Here is a 24,742-nt window from a genome sequence, read left to right as displayed (position 1 = left end):
TTTCCTTACACAAACCCTCTACAAACTCGGTTTCACCATCAACTATGCGAAATCACACATTCTGCCGTGCAAAGTACAACAATACCTAGGAGCGACAATAGACACAACGAGGGGAATAGCCACTCCAAGTCCACAAAGGGTTCAAAATTTCCAAAAGATTATACAACGCATGTATCCAACACAAAGAATACAGGCGAAGATGATATTACAACTCCTATGCATGATGTCCTCATGCATAGCCATTGTCCCGAACGCAAGACTACACATGAGGCCCTTACAATAGTGCCTAGCATCACAATGGTCACAAGCACAGGGTCGCCTTCTAGATCTGGTGTTAATAGACCGCCTAACATACCTCTCGCTTCTATGGTGGAACAATATAAATTTAAACAAAGGGCGGCCTTTCCAAGACCCAGTGCCACAATACGTGATAACAACAGATGCTTCCATGACAGGGTGGGGAGCACACCTCAATCAACACAGCATACAAGGACAATGGGATGTACATCAAAGAAAGCTGCATATAAATCACCTCGAACTACTAGCAGTTTTCCAAGCATTAAAAGCATTTCAACCAATCATAACTCACAAATACATTCTTGTCAAGACGGACAACATGACAACAATGTATTATCTAAACAAATAGGGGGACACACACTCGACACAGCTGTGCCTTCTGGCACAAAAAATATGGCAATGGGCAATTCACAGCCACATTCGCCTAATAGCACAGTTTAATCCAGGGATCCAGAATCAACTTGCAGACAATCTCTCTTGAGATCACCAACAGGTCCACGAATGGGAAATTCACCCCCAAATTCTAAACACTTACTTCAAACGTTGGGGAACACCTCAAATAGACTTATTTGCAACAAAGGAGAACGCAAAATACCAAAACTTCGCATCCAGATACCCACACAGGCAGTCTCAAGGCAATGCCCTATGGATGAACTGGTCAGGGATATTTGCGTACGCTTTTCCCCCTCTCCCTCTCCTTCCATATCTAGTAAACAAATTGAGTCAAAACAAACTCAAACTCATACTGATAGCACCAACATGGGCAAGGCAACCATGGTACACAACACTGCTAGACCTATCAGTAGTACCCCACGTCAAGTTGCCCAACAGGCCAGATCTGTTAACACAACACAAACAACAGATCAATCATCCAAACCCAGCATCGCTGAATCTAGCAATCTGGCTCCTGAAATCCTAGAATTCGGACACTTAAACCTCACACAAGAATGTATGGAAGTCATAAAGCAAGCTAGAAGACCATTGTAGGAAGTTGGCTCTGTATGTGCTATTTCAAAGTAAGGAATAGCATGCACAGAGTCCAAGGGTTCCCCTTAGAGGTAAAATATCGGTAAAAATAGATAATACTAATGCTCTATTTTGTGGTAGTGTGGTCGAGCAGTAGGCTTATCCAAGGAGTAGTGTTAAGCATTTGTTGTACATACACATAGACAATAAATGAGGTACACACACTCAGAGACAAATCCAGCCAATAGGTTTTGTTATAGAAAAATATCTTTTCTTAGTTTATTTTAAGAACCACAGTTTCAAATTCTACATGTAATATCTCATTTGAAAGGTATTGCAGGTAAGTACTTTAGGAACTTTAAATCATAAAAATTGCATGTATACTTTACAAGTTATTGACAAATAGCTGTTTTAAAAGTGGACACAGTGCAATTTTCACAGTTCCTAGGGGAGGTAAGTTTTTGTTAGTTTTACCGGGTAAGTAAGACACTTACAGGGTTCAGTTCTTGGTCCAAAGTAGCCCACCGTTGGGGGTTCAGAGCAACCCCAAAGTCACCACACCAGCAGCTCAGGGCCGGTCAGGTGCAGAGTTCAAAGTGGTACCCAAAACACATAGGCTAGAATGGAGAGAAGGGGGTGCCCCGGTTCCGGTCTGCTTGCAGGTAAGTACCCGCGTCTTCGGAGGGCAGACCAGGGGGGTTTTGTAGGGCACCGGGGGGGGCACAAGCCCACACAGAAATTTCACCCTCAGCAGCGCGGGGGCGGCCGGGTGCAGTGTAGAAACAAGCGTCGGGTTCGCAATGTTAGTCTATGAGAGATCTCGGGATCTCTTCAGCGCTGCAGGCAGGCAAGGGGGGGGTTCCTCGGGGAAACCTCCACTTGGGCAAGGGAGAGGGACTCCTGGGGGTCACTTCTCCAGTGAAAGTCCGGTCCTTCAGGTCCTGGGGGCTGCGGTGCAGGGTCTCTCCCAGGCGTCGGGACTTAGGATTCAAAGAGTCGCGGTCAGGGGAAGCCTCGGGATTCCCTCTGCAGGCGGCGCTGTGGGGGCTCAGGGGGGACAGGTTTTGGTACTCACAGTATCAGAGTAGTCCTGGGGTCCCTCCTGAGGTGTTGGATCTCCACCAGCCGAGTCGGGGTCGCCGGGTGCAGTGTTGCAAGTCTCACGCTTCTTGCGGGGAGCTTGCAGGGTTCTTTCAAGGCTGCTGGAAACAAAGTGGCAGCCTTTCTTGGAGCAGGTCCGCTGTCCTCGGGAGTTTCTTGTCTTTTCGAAGCAGGGGCAGTCCTCAGAGGATGTCGAGGTCGCTGGTCCCTTTGGAAGGCGTCGCTGGAGCAGGATCTTTGGAAGGCAGGAGACAGGCCGGTGAGTTTCTGGAGCCAAGGCAGTTGTCGTCTTCTGGTCTTCCTCTGCAGGGGTTTTCAGCTAGGCAGTCCTTCTTCTTGTAGTTGCAGGAATCTAATTTTCTAGGGTTCAGGGTAGCCCTTAAATACTAAATTTAAGGGCGTGTTTAGGTCTGGGGGGTTAGTAGCCAATGGCTACTAGCCCTGAGGGTGGGTACACCCTCTTTGTGCCTCCTCCCAAGGGGAGGGGGTCACAATCCTAACCCTATTGGGGGAATCCTCCATCTGCAAGATGGAGGATTTCTGAAAGTTAGAGTCACCTCAGCTCAGGACACCTTAGGGGCTGTCCTGACTGGCCAGTGACTCCTCCTTGTTATTCTCATTATTTTCTCCGGCCTTGCCGCCAAAAGTGGGGCCTGGCCGGAGGGGGCGGGCAACTCCACTAGCTGGAGTGTCCTGCTGGGTTGGCACAAAGGAGGTGAGCCTTTGAGGCTCACCGCCAGGTGTGACAATTCCTGCCTGGGGGAGGTGTTAGCATCTCCACCCAGTGCAGGCTTTGTTACTGGCCTCAGAGTGACAAAGGCACTCTCCCCATGGGGCCAGCAACATGTCTCGGTTTGTGGCAGGCTGCTAAAACTAGTCCGCCTACACAGATAGTCGGTTAAGTTTCAGGGGGCACCTCTAAGGTGCCCTCTGGGGTGTATTTTACAATAAAATGTACACTGGCATCAGTGTGCATTTATTGTGCTGAGAAGTTTGATACCAAACTTCCCAGTTTTCAGTGTAGCCATTATGGTGCTGTGGAGTTCGTGTTTGACAGACTCCCAGACCATATACTCTTATGGCTACCCTGCACTTACAATGTCTAAGGTTTTGTTTAGACACTGTAGGGGTACCATGCTCATGCACTGGTACCCTCACCTATGGTATAGTGCACCCTGCTTTAGGGCTGTAAGGCCTGCTAGAGGGGTGTCTTACCTATACTGCATAGGCAGTGAGAGGCTGGTATGGCACCCTGAGGGGAGTGCCATGTCGACTTACTCGCTTTGTCCTCACTAGCACACACAAGCTGGCAAGCAGTGTGTCTGTGCTGAGTGAGAGGTCTCCAGGGTGGCATAAGACATGCTGCAGCCCTTAGAGACCTTCCTTGGCATCAGGGCCCTTGGTACTAGAAGTACCAGTTACAAGGGACTTATCTGGATGCCAGGGTCTGCCAATTGTGGATACAAAAGTACAGGTTAGGGAAAGAACACTGGTGCTGGGGCCTGGTTGGCAGGCCTCAGCACACTTTCAATTGTAAACATAGCATCAGCAAAGGCAAAAAGTCAGGGGGCAACCATGCCAAGGAGGCATTTCCTTACAACCATCCACTAGACACTGCTATGCAAGCAAATGGAAAAGGTTTGTTGGCTACTGCCATCATAATCAAATTCAACTATTACACGCATCTCCAAAGGATGTAGTGGGTTACTTACTACACTTACAAAAATCAAACCTGGCCTTCTCTTCCATTAAAATACACCTCGCAGCAATATCTGCATACCTGCAGATTACCCATTCAACTTCACTATTTAGGATACCTGTCATTAAAGCGTTTATGGAAGGCCTCAAAAGAATTATACCACCAAGGACACCACCTGTTCCTTCATGGAACCTCAACATCGTCTTAACAAGACTCATGGGTCCACCCTTTGAACCTATGCATTCTTGCGAAATACAATTCCTAACCTGGAAAGTTGCATTTCTCATCGCCATCACATCTCTAAGAAGAGTAAGTGAAATTCAGGCGTTTACAATACAAGAACCTTTTATCCAACTACACAAAAATAAAGTAGTCCTAAGGACCAATCCTAAATTTTTGCCAAAGGTTATTTCACCGTTCCACCTAAATCAAACGGTAGAGCTACCAGTGTTCTTCCCACAGCCAGATTCCATAGCTGAAAGGGCACTACATACATTAGACGTCAAAAGAGCACTAATGTACTACATCGACAGAACTAAAAACATCAGAAAAACGAAACAATTGTTTATTGCATTTCAAAAACCTCACGCAGGAAACCCAATATCGAAACAGGGTATAGCCAGATGGATAGTTAAGTGCATCCAAATCTGCTACCTTAAAGCAAAAAGACAACTGCCCATTACACCAAGGGCACACTCAACCAGAAAGAAAGGCGCTACCATGGCCTTCCTAGGGAATATTCCAATGCACGAAATATGTAAGGCAGCCACATGGTCTACGCCTCACACATTTACCAAGCACTACTGTGTAGACGTGCTATCCGCACAACAAGCCACAGTAGGTCAAGCCGTACTAAGAACCTTATTTCAGACTACTTCCACTCCTACAGGCTGAGCCACCGCTTTTGGGGAGATAACTGCTTACTAGTCTATGCACAACATGTGTATCTACAGCGACAGATGCCATCGAACTGAAAATGTCACTTACCCAGTGTACATCTGTTCGTGGCATCAGTCGCTGAAGATTCACATGTGCCCACCCACCTCCCCGGGAGCCTGTAGCCGTTTGGAAGTTAGCTTCAACTTTGTACATTTGTAAATATATTAAATCTTAAATAGGTACATACTTATTCACTCCATTGCATGGGCACTATTACTAACAAACAACTCCTACCTCACCCTCTGCGGGGAAAACAATCGAAGATGGAGTCGACGCCCATGCGCAATGGAGACAAAGAGGAGGAGTCCCTCGGTCCCGTGACTCGAAAGACTTCTTCGAAGAAAAACAACTTGTAACACTCCGACCCAACACCAGATGGCGGGCTATGCACAACATGTGAATCTTCAGCGACTGATGCCACGAACAGATGTACACTGGGTAAGTGACATTTTCATTCTCCAGTGATGGAATCTTTCAAAAATTCACATGCGACTCCCCTGGGAAGCTCACTTCTCTTTCATTTAGTTCTCCTGCACTTGAACTGTGGAAAATCTGAGGGACTGGAGCTTCTCACAGGAATGTTCTAAAGGGCAAAGCAGCCTGATTGGCTGAAACCTTTGTTGGGTCTCTTTTTGAAATTGACTGAGAGATGCTACAAACGTGAAGGGCCTAGTGCCTACATGCACTATGTTTAACATTGTATTGCTATTGTGGTACTGGGGGATTCCCATCTCGACGACTGGGAATGATTCAATCATGTAAATCTATGAAAGAGTCCAGTACTGGAAAACTACAGTAACAGATAAGTAACTTATTTTCATCTATTTAGGTGTTTTGTAGGGTTGGTGTGTCTTCTTGTGATCACGTCGTAGTGTTTTTTGTAAACAAATTTAACATTCACATTTAAATAATGTATTTTCCTGCAGGCAATTGGGAAGATCTGGTTAAGTTTTTGCAGATGGCAAGGAAAAAGTCCCGGGAGTCGTACGTGGAGACCGAACTCATCTTTGCTCTGGCGAAGACCAACCGCTTGGCAGAGCTGCAGGAGTTTGTCAGTGGACCCAACAATGCTCACATCCAGCAGGTACTTCAAGTTTTGTGACAGTCCGAACAGCTTTGTATAAGCACACTGTAGCTCGTGATCTATGTGTATTTTGCCCTTTTGTGTTTAAAAAAAAATACCAGGTTATTCATTTGAAAATGGCACATGGGATTATTTGTTGTATGATGGTCCTGGTGTCTACCTGCAAAAACATCTGTAAAGGAGAAACCTGTATCTTTTGGTATTGTTTCAGTCTGTTAATAATAAGATTTAAATTGATGTACTTATTTTGGTTTGCATTGTGAGTCTTTTCTGATTTAATATGCTGTGCATTATTCCACCATCTAGTTGTTGGGTCAAAATTTCTCCTTAGCCTTTTTTAAGAAGTACACCCCAGAACCCCCTGTGAGTGGTTGCCAGCTTCACAATATTTTTTCTACTGTTTGGTGTGGAAGCAGGATAGGAGGAGCTTCAACGTTCGGAAGATACATTGACGTTTTGTTGAGGGTAACCATGAGAGAAAGACAGACCTGATTTGACATACTGAAGAAAACTGGAGGGAACACCGACATGACAGGCTTTCCATCAAATGAGTACATCAAGGAATTGATCACGTGGTTGGAGAATGTGCATCTAGGTACCCAGGGCCTTTGGAGGGGGGGATGAAGAACACTCCCTTTAGATTTTGTTTGCGTTGCCATCACAAGTTTGCACAGTCAAATAGTCACAAAGTTTGCAACTTGTGCCTACCGAAAGACCACATGGCTGATGATTGCAAATCCTGTGCCAGATTTCAGCTGTAAATGTTGAAACTTGGATTGAAACAATGGTGTATACATAGATTGACACAGAGGAGGGTATATTAAACTATGATGCAGTCATAGCAAAAACAGACTTCACACAAGGACGACTGACTATCCAGCGGTGATGAGGAGAACTTGGGCGAGATTGAACTCACACAGAAAGAGGGTTCTGATACTGACAAGAGTCATCAACATCGAGAGACTGCGTTGAAGGAGGGCGAAGCCAAGAGACACCAGCAGGTATCGGTGCACACGTGTGCCTGGTCCAAGCCAACTAAAATGGACTTAGTCTTTGAGTAACGCCTGATGCTGAAACTTTCGAAGGGCGACAAACAAATTGAGAGCTCCATGGGTCCAAAATCAATGCACTGCAGGAGAGAAAAACATCAGAGGCAGCATTAATGCCAAAATGCAATTGAGAGAAGTCGAGGGAGACAAAGGAGAAGGAAACTCTGATGCCAAAGTGGAAATTGATGGCTATCAACTAGTGCACTAGGAAGAGCACGAGAAACATCGACTTGGGGGCAAAATGCCAATACTATTGCAACAGAAGAGAGCCTTTGACAAGTTGTTGAAAGTGGTCCTTATTCCACCAACCACAGGAGCCCAGAGGTGTTGAAGTGTAAAGGGAAGTCGACCCACCGACCACGTTGGAACGATGCGATGAAAAAGAGGAAGAGTTTCTCTATGCAGGCGACAGCAACATTGAAGGCATAGCCTTCAGCGGTGAGAGTGCATAGTAAGAGATGTGGCTGGACCTAGACCAAGATTCCCCCAGTGGAGACCTGAATCTGCAGTATACAGCTCCCTGATCAAATGTGCTGCAAATACGGAGTTCAGCTCGAGGATAACCAGACGGACTCCTACTTTCTTCTGCCGACTCACATGCCAAGCCAGAAGAAAACCGGCGTCTGCCAATGTTCTCAAGCATTCTGGCCCAAAGAAAGGACACCTTTTGAAATCTTCTTTGAAAGCTGTGATTGTTTATCAGGTGCTAAGCAGCGACTAACTACAACCAAGAAGAGAGGTAGCAATCCCACATCCACAGTCCCACCCCTGGATAAAGAGAGTGAACATGTTAGGCAGAAAAATGGAAAGTGTGACTGCAACCAAGTGAGGGAATGCAAATACTAGCACACTACTCGGCAAATGTGGACACCGGCAGCTGGAAGGAAATTGAAGATCTGATGCAGAATCTCCCAGAATAATGGGGCAAAAATAGTCATGCGGGAACACAAGATGATATCAAAGGCATGGCCTGAAGTCAGTTCTCAATGCTGCGAACTCTGCAAGTAGACTGATGTATACTGGGACAACAATGAGGAGGCATCCGTATTTCAGTTGTAGTTCAAACCAGTCGAGGAGCTCGCAAGGAGCAGCACCTTAGTGGCAGTACCCCTCTACACCACAACTTGTTTTGTGGCAGGGCAAGGGAAGAGGTCCTACCCAGATGGAGTTGGGGTCCACAGCTAAGTGGCTTGCTCACACATCCCCCTCCACACTCGCCACTAGTATGGGCAGGACATGATTCCTTGCTAGGTAGGAGGCAGTCACCTCGGACAAATGGATCATCAACATTATAAATTCGGATAGTGCATCAAACTGATCAGAAGACCACCAAGGGTGCCGCCAAAGATCCCCGGCAGGGAAAAGTGCTCTCTTCTTCAACAAGATGTGCAAGAACTTTCCTGCAGAAGAAAGCTATAGAAAAGGTACCCAGAGAACAGATCAACAAGGGCACATACTCTGTATGTTTCCTGGTGCCAAAGGAAGATAAGTCCTTAAGACCAATATTAGACCTTTGACTACTAATCAATAACATGTAGAAAGAGCAATTCAAAAAGACCTAATTGCATGAGGTCATTCCACTACTAAAGAATGGCGACGTCATGGCCACTATAGACCTCAAGGACGGCGCCTACCTGCATATTCCAATGAACAGCAAAGATCAGCAGTTCTTCAGATATCCCATGGGCTAAGTACATTATCAATTCAGAGTACTGCCATTTGTGATTGTAAAGAAATGGCTCCCTGTTGCAGTTACCCCCCACTTTTTGCCTGATACTGATGCTGACTTGACTGAGAAGAGTGCTGGGACCCTGCTAACCAGGCCCCAGCACCAGTGTTCCTTCACCTAAAATGTACCATTGTATCCACAATTGGCACACCCTGGCATTCAGATAAGTCCCTTGTAACTGGTACTTCTAGTACCAAGGGCCCTGATGCCAAGGAAGGTCTCTAAGGGCTGCAGCATGTCTTATGCCACCCTGGAGACCTCTCACTCAGCACAGACACACTGCTTGCCAGCTTGTGTGTGCTAGTGAGGACAAAACGAGTAAGTCGACATGGCACTCCCCTCAGGGTGCCATGCCAGCCTCTCACTGCCTATGCAGTATAGGTAAGACACCCCTCTAGCAGGCCTTACAGCCCTAAGGCAGGGTGCACTATACCATAGGTGAGGGTACCAGTGCATGAGCATGGTACCCCTACAGTGTCTAAACAAAACCTTAGACATTGTAAGTGCAGGGTAGCCATAAGAGTATATGGTCTGGGAGTTTGTCAAACACGAACTCCACAGTACCATAATGGCTACACTGAAAACTGGGAAGTTTGGTATCAAACTTCTCAGCACAATAAATGCACACTGATGCCAGTGTACATTTTATTGTAAAATACACCACAGAGGGCACCTTAGAGGTGCCCCCTGAAACTTAACCGACTATCTGTGTAGGCTGACTAGTTTTAGCAGCCTGCCACAAACCGAGACATGTTGCTGGCCCCATGGGGAGAGTGCCTTTGTCACTCTGAGGCCAGTAACAAAGCCTGCACTGGGTGGAGATGCTAACACCTCTCCCAGGCAGGAATTGTCACACCTGGCGGTGAGCCTCAAAGGCTCACCTCCTTTGTGCCAACCCAGCAGGACACTCCAGCTAGTGGAGTTGCCCGCCCCCTCCGGCCAGGCCCCACTTTTGGCGGCAAGGCCGGAGAAAATAATGAGAATAACAAGGAGGAGTCACTGGCCAGTCAGGACAGCCCCTAAGGTGTCCTGAACTGAGGTGACTCTAACTTTTAGAAATCCTCCATCTTGCAGATGGAGGATTCCCCCAATAGGGTTAGGATTGTGACCCCCTCCCCTTGGGAGGAGGCACAAAGAGGGTGTACCCACCCTCAGGGCTAGTAGCCATTGGCTACTAACCCCCCAGACCTAAACACGCCCTTAAATTTAGTATTTAAGGGCTACCCTGAACCCTAGATTTTTAGATTCCTGCAACTACAAGAAGAAGGACTGCCTAGCTGAAAACCCCTGCAGAGGAAGACCAGAAGACGACAACTGCCTTGGCTCCAGAAACTCACCGGCCTGTCTCCTGCCTTCCAAAGATCCTGCTCCAGCGACGCCTTCCGAAGGGACCAGCGACCTCGACATCCTCTGAGGACTGCCCCTGCTTCGAAAAGACAAGAAACTCCCGAGGACAGCGGACCTGCTCCAAGAAAAGCTGCAACTTTGTTTCCAGCAGCTTTAAAGAACCCTGCAAGCTCCCCGCAAGAAGCGTGAGACTTGCAACACTGCACCCGGCGACCCCGACTCGGCTGGTGGCGATCCAACACCTCAGGAGGGACCCCAGGACTACTCTAAGACTGTGAGTACAAAAACCTGTCCCCCCTGAGCCCCCACAGCGCCGCCTGCAGAGGGAATCCCGAGGCTTCCCCTGACCGCGACTCTCTGAACCTAAAGTCCCGACGCCTGGGAGAGACCCTGCACCCGCAGCCCCCAGGACCTGAAGGACCGGACTTTCACTGGAGAAGTGACCCCCAGGAGTCCCTCTCCCTTGCCCAAGTGGAGGTTTCCCCGAGGAATCCCCCCCTTGCCTGCCTGCAGTGCTGAAGAGATCCCGAGATCTCTCATAGACTAACATTGCGAACCCGACGCTTATTTCTACACTGCACCCGGCCGCCCCCGCGCCGCTGAGGGTGAAATTTCTGTGTGGACTTGTGTCCCCCCCGGTGCCCTACAAAACCCCCCTGGTCTGCCCTCCGAAGACGCGGGTACTTACCTGCAAGCAGACCGGAACCGGGGCACCCCCTTCTCTCCATTCTAGCCTATGCGTTTTGGGCACCACTTTGAACTCTGCACCTGACCGGCCCTGAGCTGCTGGTGTGGTGACTTTGGGGTTGCTCTGAACCCCCAACGGTGGGCTACCTTGGACCAAGAACTAAGCCCTGTAAGTGTCTTACTTACCTGGTTAACCTAACAAATACTTACCTCCCCTAGGAACTGTGAAAATTGCACTAAGTGTCCACTTTTAAAACAGCTATTTGTGAATAACTTGAAAAGTATACATGCAATTTTGATGATTTAAAGTTCCCAAAGTACTTACCTGCAATACCTTTCGAATAAGATATTACATGTAGAATTTGAACCTGTGGTTCTTAAAATAAACTAAGAAAAGATATTTTTCTATCCAAAAACCTATTGGCTGGATTTGTCTCTGAGTGTGTGTACCTCATTTATTGTCTATGTGTATGTACAACAAATGCTTAACACTACTCCTTGGATAAGCCTACTGCTCGACCACACTACCACAAAATAGAGCATTATTATTATCTATTTTTACCACTATTTTACCTCTAAGGGGAACCCTTGGACTCTGTGCATGCTATTCCTTACTTTGAAATAGCACATACAGAGCCAACTTCCTACAGTGATAAAATCCGCACCTACAGAATTCACGAAGTGCTTGACAGTAGTAAATTTACATTTAAGAATAAAAGGCATTCATGTATATCCCTACCTGCATGACTAGCATGTAAAAACCATCCTGGAAGGACATCCAAACAGTAATACAAATGCTTCCCAGACTAAAATCCTGTATTAATCTGGAGAAAACATCGCCATGACCAGAACAGGAGCAAGAGTTTCTTGGTGCAGCACTGAGTTCAAGGGAAGCAAGGGCATTCTCTGTAGATGACAGCGCTCTGGCTTTGAAAGAGCAAACTACAGTAGTGGGGCATGAAATAGGAAGCTCAATCACATCCCCAACTCCCACTGTGACCAGTACAATGGATGCTTCCCACACAGGGGAGGTGGCACACACAGGGTACCTTAACATCAGAGGAACATGGAGCCTACAGAAGCAGTGAAACCCACACATTTCTGAGAACAGCAGGCAGTCTTCTTGGTGCTGTTGGAATTTCAGTCTCTGACAAAGGGGAAAACAGCCCTGATACAGACAAACAACACAACTACAATGTTCTACCTCAAAAAGCAGGAGTATCAAGACCATATGTACTTGTCAAACTGGCCCAGGACATCTGGAAATAGGCCATTCAAAAACACGTCCTTGTGGCAGGACGTCCGCCACGGGTACACAGTGTAGAAGCAAACACACTAAGCAGCCTAGGAAGATTCTCACATGAGTGGGAAATAAAAGATTAGGTGCTACAAGGAGTGTATCGAACTTGGGGAAACACCACACAGATATTTTCGCAGTGCCAGAAAACAGGATATGCCAAAGGTTTGCCTACAGTTTCCCACATCATCTGTCAAGAGAAAATGCTGTATTGATGGGATGGTCAGGGACATATCCCTACACTCTTCCCCCAAATGCGCCTGATCCCATTGGCCATAAGCAAGCGCAGAGAATCATCGGTGACACCAATCCTGATAACACCACGATGGGGAAGGTAGATGCTGCACTATGAGCTCGTGGAGATGTCACTGGGAGCTACATTAAAACTTCCACATTTGCAGGACCCTCTGACAATGCAGGAGAACCAAGTACGTCACCCAGCAACCCTCAGACTAGTGGCGTAGCTCCAGAGGACTTAGAATCTGGACATTCAAAGAGTCCAGAAGGCCAACAACAAAGCGCCACACCGCAAAGTGGAAGAAATATGTTTATTGGTCAACAGGTAGGTGTGGTTTATTAAACGGTAAAAAACAGTGCAATTTATTAGATAACTTTACCGCCTTCTATATGAGGGCATTCACCTGTGCTTCAACATAGGTCCATGTGGCATGCATTATTGCATACACTAGGGGACTTGTAGGAAAAAGCATCTTTACTGTGCGAGTAATCAAGAAATTTCTAGAGGAAATGAAGAGAATAGCTCCACCACGGGCAGGACCCGTGCCTGTGGCGAATTTAAACTTAATGCTCACTCTGCTGATGAAAGAGCCCTTTAAGTCTCGTTGTTATGGGAGAACTCAAGTACGAGGGGGAAGGGGCATCACTTGCCTTTTGGCCAACATCTCAGTTAACAACATGTACACCAGCGACATAGTCATCCATACATACTTCCACTAAGCACTATTGTGTGGAAGTTCAGGCCAAAAAGAGATGCACAAATATGACAGGTTTTAAAGCAACTATTTTCTAATACTCATTACAACGCAACCCTCCCTTAGGTGAAGAATACAGCTATGAAATCAATGCACAGCATGGGAACCCAGAAAAGATTCACATGCAAAATGAAATGATTACTTACCTGTTGGAGTAGTTTTGCAGCTAGAAAATTATCAATGCAAGGTTTGCGAATCGAGAAAAGATTGACACTGCAAAGCGAAATTGTTACTTACTTGTTGGAGTAGCTTTGCAGCTAGAAAATTCTTCAAGCTGCAAAACTACTCCTGCATGTCATTTTGTTTCGATAATATATATTTTAAGGAGGTGTTAGATCACAACATAGAAAAGCAATATTGCAGTTACATCAATATTTAAGCCCTCTCCTTGAAGAAAATATCTTATGTTTTCTTTCTTTTTTTTTTTTTTTTTTTTAATTTTATTTTATTTTAATATGTCGGAGGGAGGGGGTTACATGAGAAAAAAAGAAGAAGACATAATATATCCGTGCGAAGAAAGTAAAGTAAACAAAACAACGGGAGAAAGAAGACCTTTAAAAAAACCTCAGTTATATATATCACATATCGAAACAATTAGCATTTTTTTTTGTTTTAAACTGTGTCTTGATATTCCAACCATCTAGTCAGTGGTGCCCACATTCGTTCTCCTCTATGTCTCTTCTTATGACCCTTTAACTTATAAAGACTTAATTCAGTATTATAGATGGTAAGTAATCTTGAGCGCCAATTCTCAAACGTGGGGGGTTCTTTTTTGAGCCAATCTGTAGCAATACATAAGCGGTATATTGCCATGGACAAAAATAAAAATCGCCTTATTTTATACAGTGCAGGTTCCGTACTTTCAGGTGAGTCCACGACTCCCAATACTACCAGCATAACAGTAACCTGAATATTGCAATGCGTGATCTTCTTAAGGAATACCTCTATCTCATTTAATATTCCCTGCAACATTGGGCATACAAAGAACATATGCATTATCTCAGCTTCAACTTCCCCACATCGATTGCAGCTTCCAGAGGATATCCCCCACTTTTTCAGTTTTGCTGGAGTATAATATAAGTCCATCAGTGTTTTGTAATGCTGGGTTTTCAAATTAGCTGATAGAAATGTTGTCTCAGCCATGGCTAAGGATTGGTCCACCCACTCTCCAGCCACCCCAAATCGTACAATCCATCTCTCATTCTGTTGTGCCATATCATCTACTTGTAGCTCTGTTAGTAACTTATATAACTTGCCAATCTTTGCCCCATTTTTAACAGCCTCAACTACCGGGATCTCCGACAACTGTACTGTAACGCACTTCTGAGACTGTAAAAAATTTCGTATTTGCAAAAATTTTAAAAAATGGGTCTTAGGTAAGCCAAATTGAGACTGCAGATCCGTAAATGATTTATAACCGGATTTACAATACAAGTCTCCGACTTTATTTATTCCCCTAGAACGCCAAAAATCTAGTATGGGATCCCTAAAGATATGATTTGGGATAGCTGAAAATTTCACTGGTGTATAAGCCGTAATCTTTCCCAGTCCCATACTCCGTTTTATCTGAGCCCAAACCTTGAAGGCGGACAAAAAAGGCTTAAATCTTACTTTTTTAAAGTAACTTGGTTCCTCAAATTTTGATAACCAACCACTTGCCTCCCCACCCGCCATCATAGTATAAATAGGGGTTGGTTTTACTTCTTCATTACCCTTAAAACTTCCCCTTATAAGTTCATCCATATGTTGAAGGCAACAGGCGTAGTAATACAGTGTAAAATTAGGGACTGACCACCCGCCTCGATCTTTGGGAAGTGTCATATACTTCATTGCCCTTCTCGTTTTAGCATACCCCCATAAAAAATTATTCCCCATCTTTTCCAATCTTTTAAGCCATTTTTTATCAACCTCAAGGGGAATAGCCCGAAATAAATATAGGATTTTTGGCAGAACCATCATTTTCAATACATTGCAGCGACCCTCTAGCGATAAGTGCAAATTATGCATTCGGTCTAAATCCCTCTTTATTCTATTTAATAATGGGATAAAATTAATTTCCACCAACCGATTAACCACTGATGTAATCTTCACCCCCAAATACACTGCTTCAGATACCAATCGTCTATCTACTAGTGAAACGTGCCCAGAACATACTATTTGTGTTTTATCTGAGTTCAGCTTCTATCCGGAGTATTTTCCGAACTCTCTTGCCTCTATTTCTATTGCCCTAATAGCTTCCTCCGTGTTGCTTGTCACTATAGCTACATCATCAGCATATGCAAACACCTTATATGTTTCTCCATGATATAATAGAGGTTGAATATTTTTGCATTCTTCTAATCTCAGCAAGAAAGAATCAATATATAGAGCAAAGAGCAAGGGGGAACATGGACACCCTTGTCTAGTCCCCCTAGAGATTAAGATAGTATCTGATTCCAAACCAGCAATGCAAATTCTAGCTTTTGGGGCTACATATAAAGTTTTTATAGCTGTAATATATCCACTCCCTATACCTTTCCAGCGCATGACTTCCCATAGAAACTTCCACGATACACGATCAAATGCCTTCTCGGCATCCAAAAGTAATAATCTTAAATTTGTTTGATATAGTTCTGCAAGATCAAACATGGCTATTATTCTTCTTATATGATCTATTGTATCTCTACCCGGAATAAACCCATGTTGTTGTTTTCTAACCAGCCTGACTATCACATTTGCCAATCTACTGGCCAAAATCTTTGCATAAATCTTTCCATCTACGTTTAACAAAGATATGGGTCTGTATGAACTGGGGAACTCTGTTGATTTATCCTTTTTTTTTAGCACTATAATACTTGCACATTCCCACGATAAGGGTGCCTGACCTGCCTGCGCTATACAAAAAATGCTATGCATATCCTTTTTAATGTCTATCAGGAAGGTCTTGTAAAATTCAAGTGGTATTGCATCCGGTCCAGCAGCTTTCCCTGTTGCCAGGGAGCTTACTGCCTCAATTATCTCATCAATACGAATTGGTGCATCTAATGTAATTTGTTCCTCAGAAGAGAGCCTTGTACTCTTTAATCCCCCCAGAAATTCACTAACCTTTTTTTGTAGCTGTTCAGAATACACTATATCTTCACTATACAGCTCCTGATAGTAACCCTTAAAAACCTCTAGAATTCCTTCTAACTCTGTATGTTTCCGCCCATTACCATCAATTATATTCAAAACATTCTGTTTAACTGCCTTTTGTCTGACCCGTCTAGCTAAGACTTTTCCTGTGGATTCACCATATTCATAACACTCCAATCGGTGACTTTGATAGACGGCTGCCACTGTTTTATTCAAGTAAGCATTTATTTTAGCCTTAAGAATCACCATTTGGGTCTGAGTGAGAGTAATGTCTTCTCTACTAGTAATTTTACTAGCTAATTCCCTCTCTTTTGTTATTAATCTTTCTTGAAGTTCTACAATTTCCTTCCCCCTAATTTTCTGTATTCCCAAACTATAACTAAGAGTTTCACCTCTCACTGCAGCTTTAAATGAATCCCATACCATCCCCGGATCTGCCGTATTCCTATTGATATCAAAAAAGTGGTGAATCCACTCTTTCATATGGGATATATATCCTGGGTCAACCAACAATTTCCTATCAAATGTCCATACACGACGCGAATTAGATGGTCCCTTAATTGTTATGGACAATATTAATGGATTATGATCTGATAAGAATCTGGGTTTGCATTCTATTTCAGCCCCATGGATTAAGTTTTGTGATACGAAAAAATAATCCAACCTTACCAATTTAGCATGTGGGAACGAGTAATAGGTATACCCTGGATCTACAGTTTTAATATTTTCCCAGACATCTCTCAACCCATGTTCCCTTACTAACCTCCTTAGAGCTTTCCATACTTTAGGCTTTCGTCCCTGATATAAACTCTGGGTGTCCATGCTCCTGCTACCTACCTCTAAATGAATATTTAAGTCGCCACAAATAATTATTGGTAAGGGCCATCCAACTAGTTCCATATTCAACGTATCCAGAGGCTCAGCCTCGTCCAAAACTGATCCATATATAGTGCAAAGGGTAAATTTAAATGTATTCACGGATAATTCTAAGAGAGCCCACCGCCCATCGTTACTTGCTCGAGATCTACAAACTTGTACATTGTTATTTCTGGCAAGTATCGTCACCCCACGTGTCGAAACCTCCTGTCTGGTACAAACAAGAGGCGTCAACCCAAGCTCTCGTATGAGCTCTCGCTTACTCCATGCAATGTGTGTTTCCTGCAAGCAATATAAATCTGATTTAATTAGTTTAAGACCAGCTGCCACTCTTTTCCTTTTCTGGGGGCTATTTAGACCACAAATATTCAGTGTACAAATCCTTAATCTATTTGCCATATCACTCAGTTTGATGTACCAAACTCACGTCAATACTTTCTCCCTTAAAGAAACCAACTTGTTGATATTGAATCCTATACATCCTCTTCTTTTGATATGTCTTCATTAAATTGTTCTGAACATTTCTACCTATATTAGTGCCCCCCCCACTCCCCCCCACCCCTCTCCCCCCTCTCCCCCCTCTCCCATCCTCCCACCCCTTATACCCCAACCCTGCTACCAACCACCCCCCTACACCCCTTACCCCTACCCTTACACCCAATTTATGGAGAGTATGGGATCTCACTGTCCCTAATGATGGTAAAGCTTCCGCTCCGACCGTCCCTACCCAGTGCATGATTTTCTTTTTCTTTTTTTCTTTTACCTTTTCTCCCTTTCTTTGTCTTTATCTCTCTCTATCTAACCCTGTTTCAGCCAAAACAATATCTTACCCCCGGCTCGACTTCTCAGGGCTTAACTCCTAACCCTCTCTACTTTACCCCCACCCCTATGTCCCAATCCAGAAAATCTATTTTAGGGAACCGGACCGTTAAGTCCACCCAAAAAAACCCTTGCTTTCTCCTCTGTCGTGAAGAAGTAAGTCCTATTATCCATTACTACTTTCAGTTTAGCCGGATTTAATAAAAAAACCTGTGCCCCCTTACTTTGAAGTGGCTGAATTAACTGCCGGAGCCTCCACCTTTTTTCAACAGTAATATGGCAATAGTCTGGTCTCACAAAAAACTCACATCCATTAGCCTTACTTCTAGCATTGGGTCGAGCTCGGTCGAATATAGCCTGCCTTGCCTGATAATTAAGCAAAGAGATTAATATTGCTCTAGGTCTACCACTTCCTCCTTCTGAGTTTGGTCCTATTTTACTAAAAGGAAATCGATGGGCTCTTTGAACCTCTTTGTCCCAGTCCCACTGGTGTAAGTCCGGAAAAGCTTCCTTAAGAAGTGTGACCATAAAGCTATGTATATCTGATCCTTCAAGTCCTTCTGGTACACCCAGGACGCGCAGATTATTCCTCCTCATTCTGTCCTCTAAATCTGTCAATTTCCACTGAGTGTCCTCAAGTTGTTTCTCCATCATTTCTCGAGATGACTGGCGAGCTCCAGCCTCATCCTCCAGACGCGAGATCCGGGTCTCTGCTTCTTCCATCCGTGTAGTAAACTCTGAACATGTCTTAGCTACTCGACGAATTTGGATTTGCATCTTGCGGCAAGCCATTTGAGTCCTACGGCTCTCTAATTTAGATTCCTCTCGATGTTCCATAATGCTTTGATATATGGTTTCCAGTGACACAGGATTAGGCTGTTTTTCACCATTATCAAATAGAGTTAAATCATCCTTGGAATACTCCCACTGAAGCCCCTGAAGACCCTTAGAGTCCAATGGGTTAGTGGAGTGCTTATTAGGTCCTACTTGCTCACTTCTCTTCCTCTGTTTTTTCCTGACAGTGGCACTCCTGCCACTCTCCTGTAATTCCTTTCCCAGTGCCAAAGAGGACACCTCAGATTCAAATTCAGAAGAAGTTTTATCCGCCTCCAAATCCAGCTGCTCGTTGCTTGACCAACTTGAATGATCTGATAGTGAGAAAAACTTGTCTCCTTGTATTGTCTCATTATCGCGTAATTCCACTGGCCTCCGCTCCACCTGTAATAATGACCTAGCGCCTTGTGCGCCCTCCCTCTGCTCCCTCTGCTCCATCTGACTCCCGGTAGCTTGTTTTTGTAAAGTTGCCACATCTTCAGCATCACTCTGCCCACCTTCATGCGGGGGGGGGCACATCTATAGCCGTCATCTCTTCGTTTACTAGAGGATCAGCCTCCTCCACAGCGGCGGGGGGGGGTATCTACGCCCCCCGCCAGTATGTCCTTCCCTTTCTCAAAATACCTGTCCAGTGAAGCACTCTTGTTTTTGGAGACAACCTTCTCACCTAAGCCTTGTTTTATATCCGTACCCCCCCCCTGCCGTGCCGACAGGCTTACTCTTACCTGCTTGCCTCGTCCAGACAGAGTCACATTTTTCACTCCCTTAGGTGGCATTTTTACCTTTTTTTTTTGCTTTTTAATGCAAAATGCGTTATTATAATATACGCCCAGTGTCAAATACTTGTAATACAATAAAGAAACTCTGACCGTTTTTTGAGTCCACGTCGAAAATTGCCCCCAATTGGGACCCGTGAGCACAGACCTGTAGTTGTCTTCAGGTAGGAGCAGGAGCAGTCCAGACCGCATCCCGGGAAAACACTTTGCAATCCTTTTGGCCTCCGTCAGCAAATCCACGTAGTTTTACTTCTCCCAGGGGGAAAAAAAAGAAAAGAAAAGGCCCCGCAAAAACCAAGAGCCAAGTAGCCTTGAACAATCCTCACATGAGAAGCAGTCCTTCAAAAAGCAATGTCACCCGCAATATTTCCCCTGTGCCGCCCCTCCTGAGAGTCCTGGGACAGTCATCCCCAAGAAAAGAGGGAGCAGGTGAAGCAACGCGAGTCGGCACAATGTTGCTAAAATGCCGCTACATTGTTTTCCTCTAAGCGCGACTGCCGAAGGAAGCTCCGACCCGCGGGAGAACTGCCGCAACACTGGGAGGTTTCCTTGGTCGGAGCAGACGCTTCGCGGCTGCGTTACGCGGCCGCCATCTTGCTCTCCGTCGTCTAAACGGTCACTTATGTTTTCTTTCTAAATGTAAATTTCTATCTCCTCTATTAAAAGCGGATGAAAAAGTGTGTGTAATTTTTGTTTCTGATGTGGTAACACAAAGAACAGTCACTGTTCAGTGTTCTTATCTTAATCTGCTCTTCACAGTTTCATAAATAAAAAGGATTTTGTGTTCTTCACCTCTTTAAATGCACATGACTTCTTGTCCCTTGGCCGAGTACCACAGATATTTCTCCATCAGCCCCATCAGTTGTTCAGTAAAACTTTGCGCCTCTTTTTCTCATCTGTATCAGCCTGCTGTAGTCTGGAACAATCAGTCTAAAGAATGCCTTACCTGTTCCTCGGATTGCCTAAATCTGCAATTGTTGTGCCCTCCAGTTCCCCACTTTTTTTTCGAAATTAAGCTGGCAGTCTGAGCTTTTTGTACTTCATTCTCAATCTAGGTGGGTTGACAGGGACCACCTATGATTTAAAAACAGTATCATTATTGCAGGCATGTTTATTTTTTCCAGGATTGCTGGCTTGCCTAAAAGGTGTCAGGCACAAAAATATCATCAACATGTTCTTCCTGGAGTGCTACCTCTTGAAATCCACCTAAGCTTCCAAAAGGGGTTGCCTTTGTTGTCTCTTTCGGCCGACATTGTTCACTTAGTTTATTGTCTGCAATGTTTCTTCTGTGGAAGATGCTTTCTTTATGTCGAAGGTAGTGTGTGGCAGTTTTTAGACTAATTGTGAGAGGGACTTCTTTCATTTCTGTCGGCTGTTACCCACAGACTCGATCTCCTCAGGCAGCAGTAATGTATGTTATGGCAGGATGAATTGGCTGATATCTTTTTTACTTTTTAATGTAAGTAATTTTCATGTGGGTTATCTGTTTAAAATTTTAGGGGTTCTTACTAGTTCTAGTGTTGGCCTCCATGATGCCGTTCCAATGATGTGGTCGTTTTGTGGGTTGAGCACCATGCTGTATTAACTTATGAAGCATCCCGCTGTCTTTCCTTGGCTGCGCTTCAGCAGCTGTCCTTGTTGTCACAACTCCGTTGACTGTGATATTGTGTGGAGCGTAGGGTCGATGCAGATGGTGATTTAGCTGTAGTTGTGTCCTGGGTATGCATGTCCCCTCTCTGGATGATTTTGGTTGCAGCAGTCATATGCTCTGAAGCTTCTTCTCGTACAGTCCCCTTCAAGTCCTTGTATGCGGATAGTTACCATCTTGGTGCATTCCATATTGGATGGCATTTGCTGGCTGGCTGGTCAAAGCACTGTTTTGAGGACAGACCAATCAGTTGGTGCAAAACTATTCTCCACACTTTGTCTTCTTTAGTTGGCCTCTCCTGTGCCTGCACCTGGTGCACAGACCTCAGTAGATGGAACTTTTCTGCTAGCTTTTTTGTTTTAAAAGTTTTTGTTACTTTTTACATCTTGATTTCTATAAGTTCATGATTTCACATTTAACATTGCAAACCAGGGGCAGCTATATAAATTATGATTCTGTTATGATATGGTGTGGTGCATTATGTCTTATGCATTTAGTTCCTGTGTTTTGCTTTAACTGAAGGAGACCACAAGAGGTGCATGAATGGTTGCTGCAACAGCTGCAAATGTTGTGTTGCTGTGGACCAAAGGATACTGAACATTTACATCTTTGTTATTGTCATGTAATTTGGGTAGACGAGGGGGTTAGGATATCTTAATTTCAGGCATTTCATGTGTGCTGCAAAGCACATTTCAAATACTGCCTTTTTGAGAGCAGTCTAAACAATAGAAGAATCTCAAATGTCCCCTTTCTGCTTAATAGCCACTTTGATTTCTTCTTTATCTGCAATTGACATGGTCTCTATTCATCTGCAGGTTGGCGACCGTTGTTACGAGGAAGGCATGTATGATGCAGCAAAGCTACTGTATAATAATGTGTCCAATTTTGCCCGCTTGGCATCGACGTTGGTGCACTTGGGAGAGTACCAGGCAGCTGTGGACAGTGCCCGAAAAGCCAACAGCACAAGGACGTGGAAGGAGGTAAGTTAAATTCACGTGTAATCGATCTGCATAGAGTGGGAAGTATCCCCTGAATACTTAGTGAGGAGAGGGGGGGGGGGGGCAGTGATTGAAAATATGCAGAATAAAGCTCGATAAGAGCAGCATGTATTACTCCAATGGTTGTGACTCCATTGTTGTAGTCTCCCTGTGTAGCCCTTGGTAATATTTGCTGATTGGAGACGAAAGTGACGTTAGTAGTTGTAGTGAACAGATATGTATTAAAGGTGAGTTTGCCTTTTTGTGGTATGCATATTCAGTTCAGCATGGTCTAATTAAATTTATGCTTTTTTTTTTTTAAATTCTAGTCCCTACACTTGTGATCATGTTTTATGGTTTTGCTTTTCAATAAAATTATAGGCATTGCATTTTTATACATTGTGTCGAACTTCCAATTATGGTCTTGTAGCACATAGCACCATTTAAACTGTATCCAAGAAGACCACCAATTGGATGGAGGATTTGTTTTTTAATAGGGTCTGTTTTGCTGGTGTTTGGCTGTGTATGGTATCTGGAGAGTTTTGTAATGGTGTTAATTAGTGTAAAAGTAAAATGCATTTTATCTAGGAATATCTTCTGGGTTTTTCGTGTTGGTGGGTGTGCTGCAGGACATAATGTTTCATCTCACTTCAGGGCTGGGATCAGTGTTCCCTTGCTTGGCAAGAGCATCAGTATTTTATTTTTTGGTTTATGCAACACAGCGCAGGTCGCTGTGACAATGTGGTGAATGTGTGAGCATGTTGTGTTTGATAGTTTTGTCTGATTGTTTCAATGGTGTGTGCGGTGAAAGACAACGCCCTTCGATTTGGCAGTGCTCTGCCACCTACCTTGGTTAGTGGCTAAGTTGGTGAGTAGGTTCTGCCAAATGTGTTCTGAGTACTACCAATTGTAGTGTGGTTTAGGTGTTACGACTTTCTATCCTGCAGTGAACCTATGGATAGTAGCATAAAGATTGGTGGTTGACAGATTTTACTTAACCACCGTTCATGTTTTGGTCCACCATATATTTTGCACATACTGTCACAAAGTTATGTTCCTTCTGATCGTACAAGGTTAGGTGAAATTGCTAAATGACAAGTGAGGTTTGAGTAGTCCTTGTCAAATCTGTGATTACACGGGTGACAGACATGCTCACACGCCTCATCTGGATGCAGTCTTCTCGTTTACTTGGGTTTGGTGAATTTACTGGACTGTTGGCGGGTTATACTATAACGTGTTTGAGATGCAAGTATTCAGTGTTAATCCCGGATCAGCTCTCTTGAGAGATGCCACAGGTTCTTACTGAATCATACTAAGAGCAGCCCTTATTCTTGTGCTCCTTGACCTAAACGTTGCTCTCTTCGTTGCAGGTGTGCTTCGCCTGTGTGGACGGCACAGAGTTCAGGCTCGCTCAGATATGTGGCTTGCACATTGTGATCCATGCCGATGAGCTGGAGGAGCTGATCAGTTATTACCAGGTGAGATGGCATTCATTTCTTCTAATGAACCTCCCTTTAGCCCTACCATAGTTCAACATTATAAGGATAGAGAATGAATCTTCAGTCTCTCACACGTCAGTATTCTTTTAACTGAAATATTTAGTACAGTAAAAATAAAACTGCAAAAACACATACAGAAATGTACTTATGAATTAGTAGTCTCCTTTAGCGTGAAACAAATTCAAGTGCTGTTGAAGCACTTAGCAAAAGGAATAACGTTAAGAAACATTTCAGTTCAGTAACTCATATTCCAATAGAGTTGTGTTAGGTATGAAATGAAGCATTATTTAGCAAGATTACTGAAATTGCCTCATCTATACATTTATGTAGTTGTGCGTGCAAAGGAGAGAGGCCTACATGTTCTGTCGTAAGAAATACATTGTGAGTACTGGTGGTGTCGCTGGCATAGGCCGCGGTGCAGATTGTTTTAAAGCATCAAGCGAAAGGTTTGCCCTATCTCGGAAGTAATTGAGATGCTTTCCACGAAGGCTTGTTAAAGAGTATGTTGTTTTTTTAAAAAATAGAGTGTTATCAGAACTTCACAAAGAGCGAATGACTCTAACCTTTAAAACAAAGGGCTGCGCTGTCTAGCCCTGGCACAAGGGTTGCCCACTGGTCATCTTCGCACTGTAGCGGTTTGTGAGTGAAAAGTGCGGTTTGCAGATTTGCCACTGGGTAAAGCGTGTGGCATTTAGCACATTACTTGGTGCACTGCTAATCCAGGGCCATCACACTTCTGATCTTTTATTCTTTAAAATGTCTCCACTAAGGCTGCCAACTATGCTGCTTGGTAAACTGTGCCCTCCTGTAAACAACTGCGGGACAGCCTCCTCCAATTCAAGTTTTGTTTATTTAGTCGGTCTTGATGTGAAGCTTATAATTTAGCTTGGGAGTTCTGGACACAGGTATAATTATATCAGCCGTGCATCTATTTTGCAAGCGTTTCTCCCTTCCCAGCATAAGTTACAGGTGTTTACTTCCCTTTCAGCCTCCTTTACGGCTGCAGATGCTT

At 44.4% G+C, this 24,742-nt stretch overlaps 1 protein-coding gene across 4 annotated transcripts in view; it reads left to right on the top strand.

Moving 5' to 3' along the window:
- The window catches only part of LOC138266439 (clathrin heavy chain 1-like), a 378,407-nt gene that overhangs the window by 198,054 nt on the left and 155,611 nt on the right, over positions 1 to 24,742 (top strand). For all 4 annotated transcript variants that reach the window (XM_069215209.1, XM_069215208.1, XM_069215207.1 and 1 more), the window contains exons 22-24: positions 5,929 to 6,086; positions 22,070 to 22,234; positions 23,602 to 23,709. In XM_069215209.1, coding sequence (XP_069071310.1) covers positions 5,929 to 6,086; positions 22,070 to 22,234; positions 23,602 to 23,709 — 431 coding nt within the window. The remainder of the gene's footprint in view (positions 1 to 5,928; positions 6,087 to 22,069; positions 22,235 to 23,601; positions 23,710 to 24,742) is intronic.

The sequence above is a fragment of the Pleurodeles waltl genome, chromosome 11, assembly GCF_031143425.1.
Source record: "Pleurodeles waltl isolate 20211129_DDA chromosome 11, aPleWal1.hap1.20221129, whole genome shotgun sequence".
Lineage (NCBI taxonomy): Eukaryota > Metazoa > Chordata > Amphibia > Caudata > Salamandridae > Pleurodeles > Pleurodeles waltl.
This window is presented reverse-complemented; position numbering and strand designations above follow the sequence as displayed.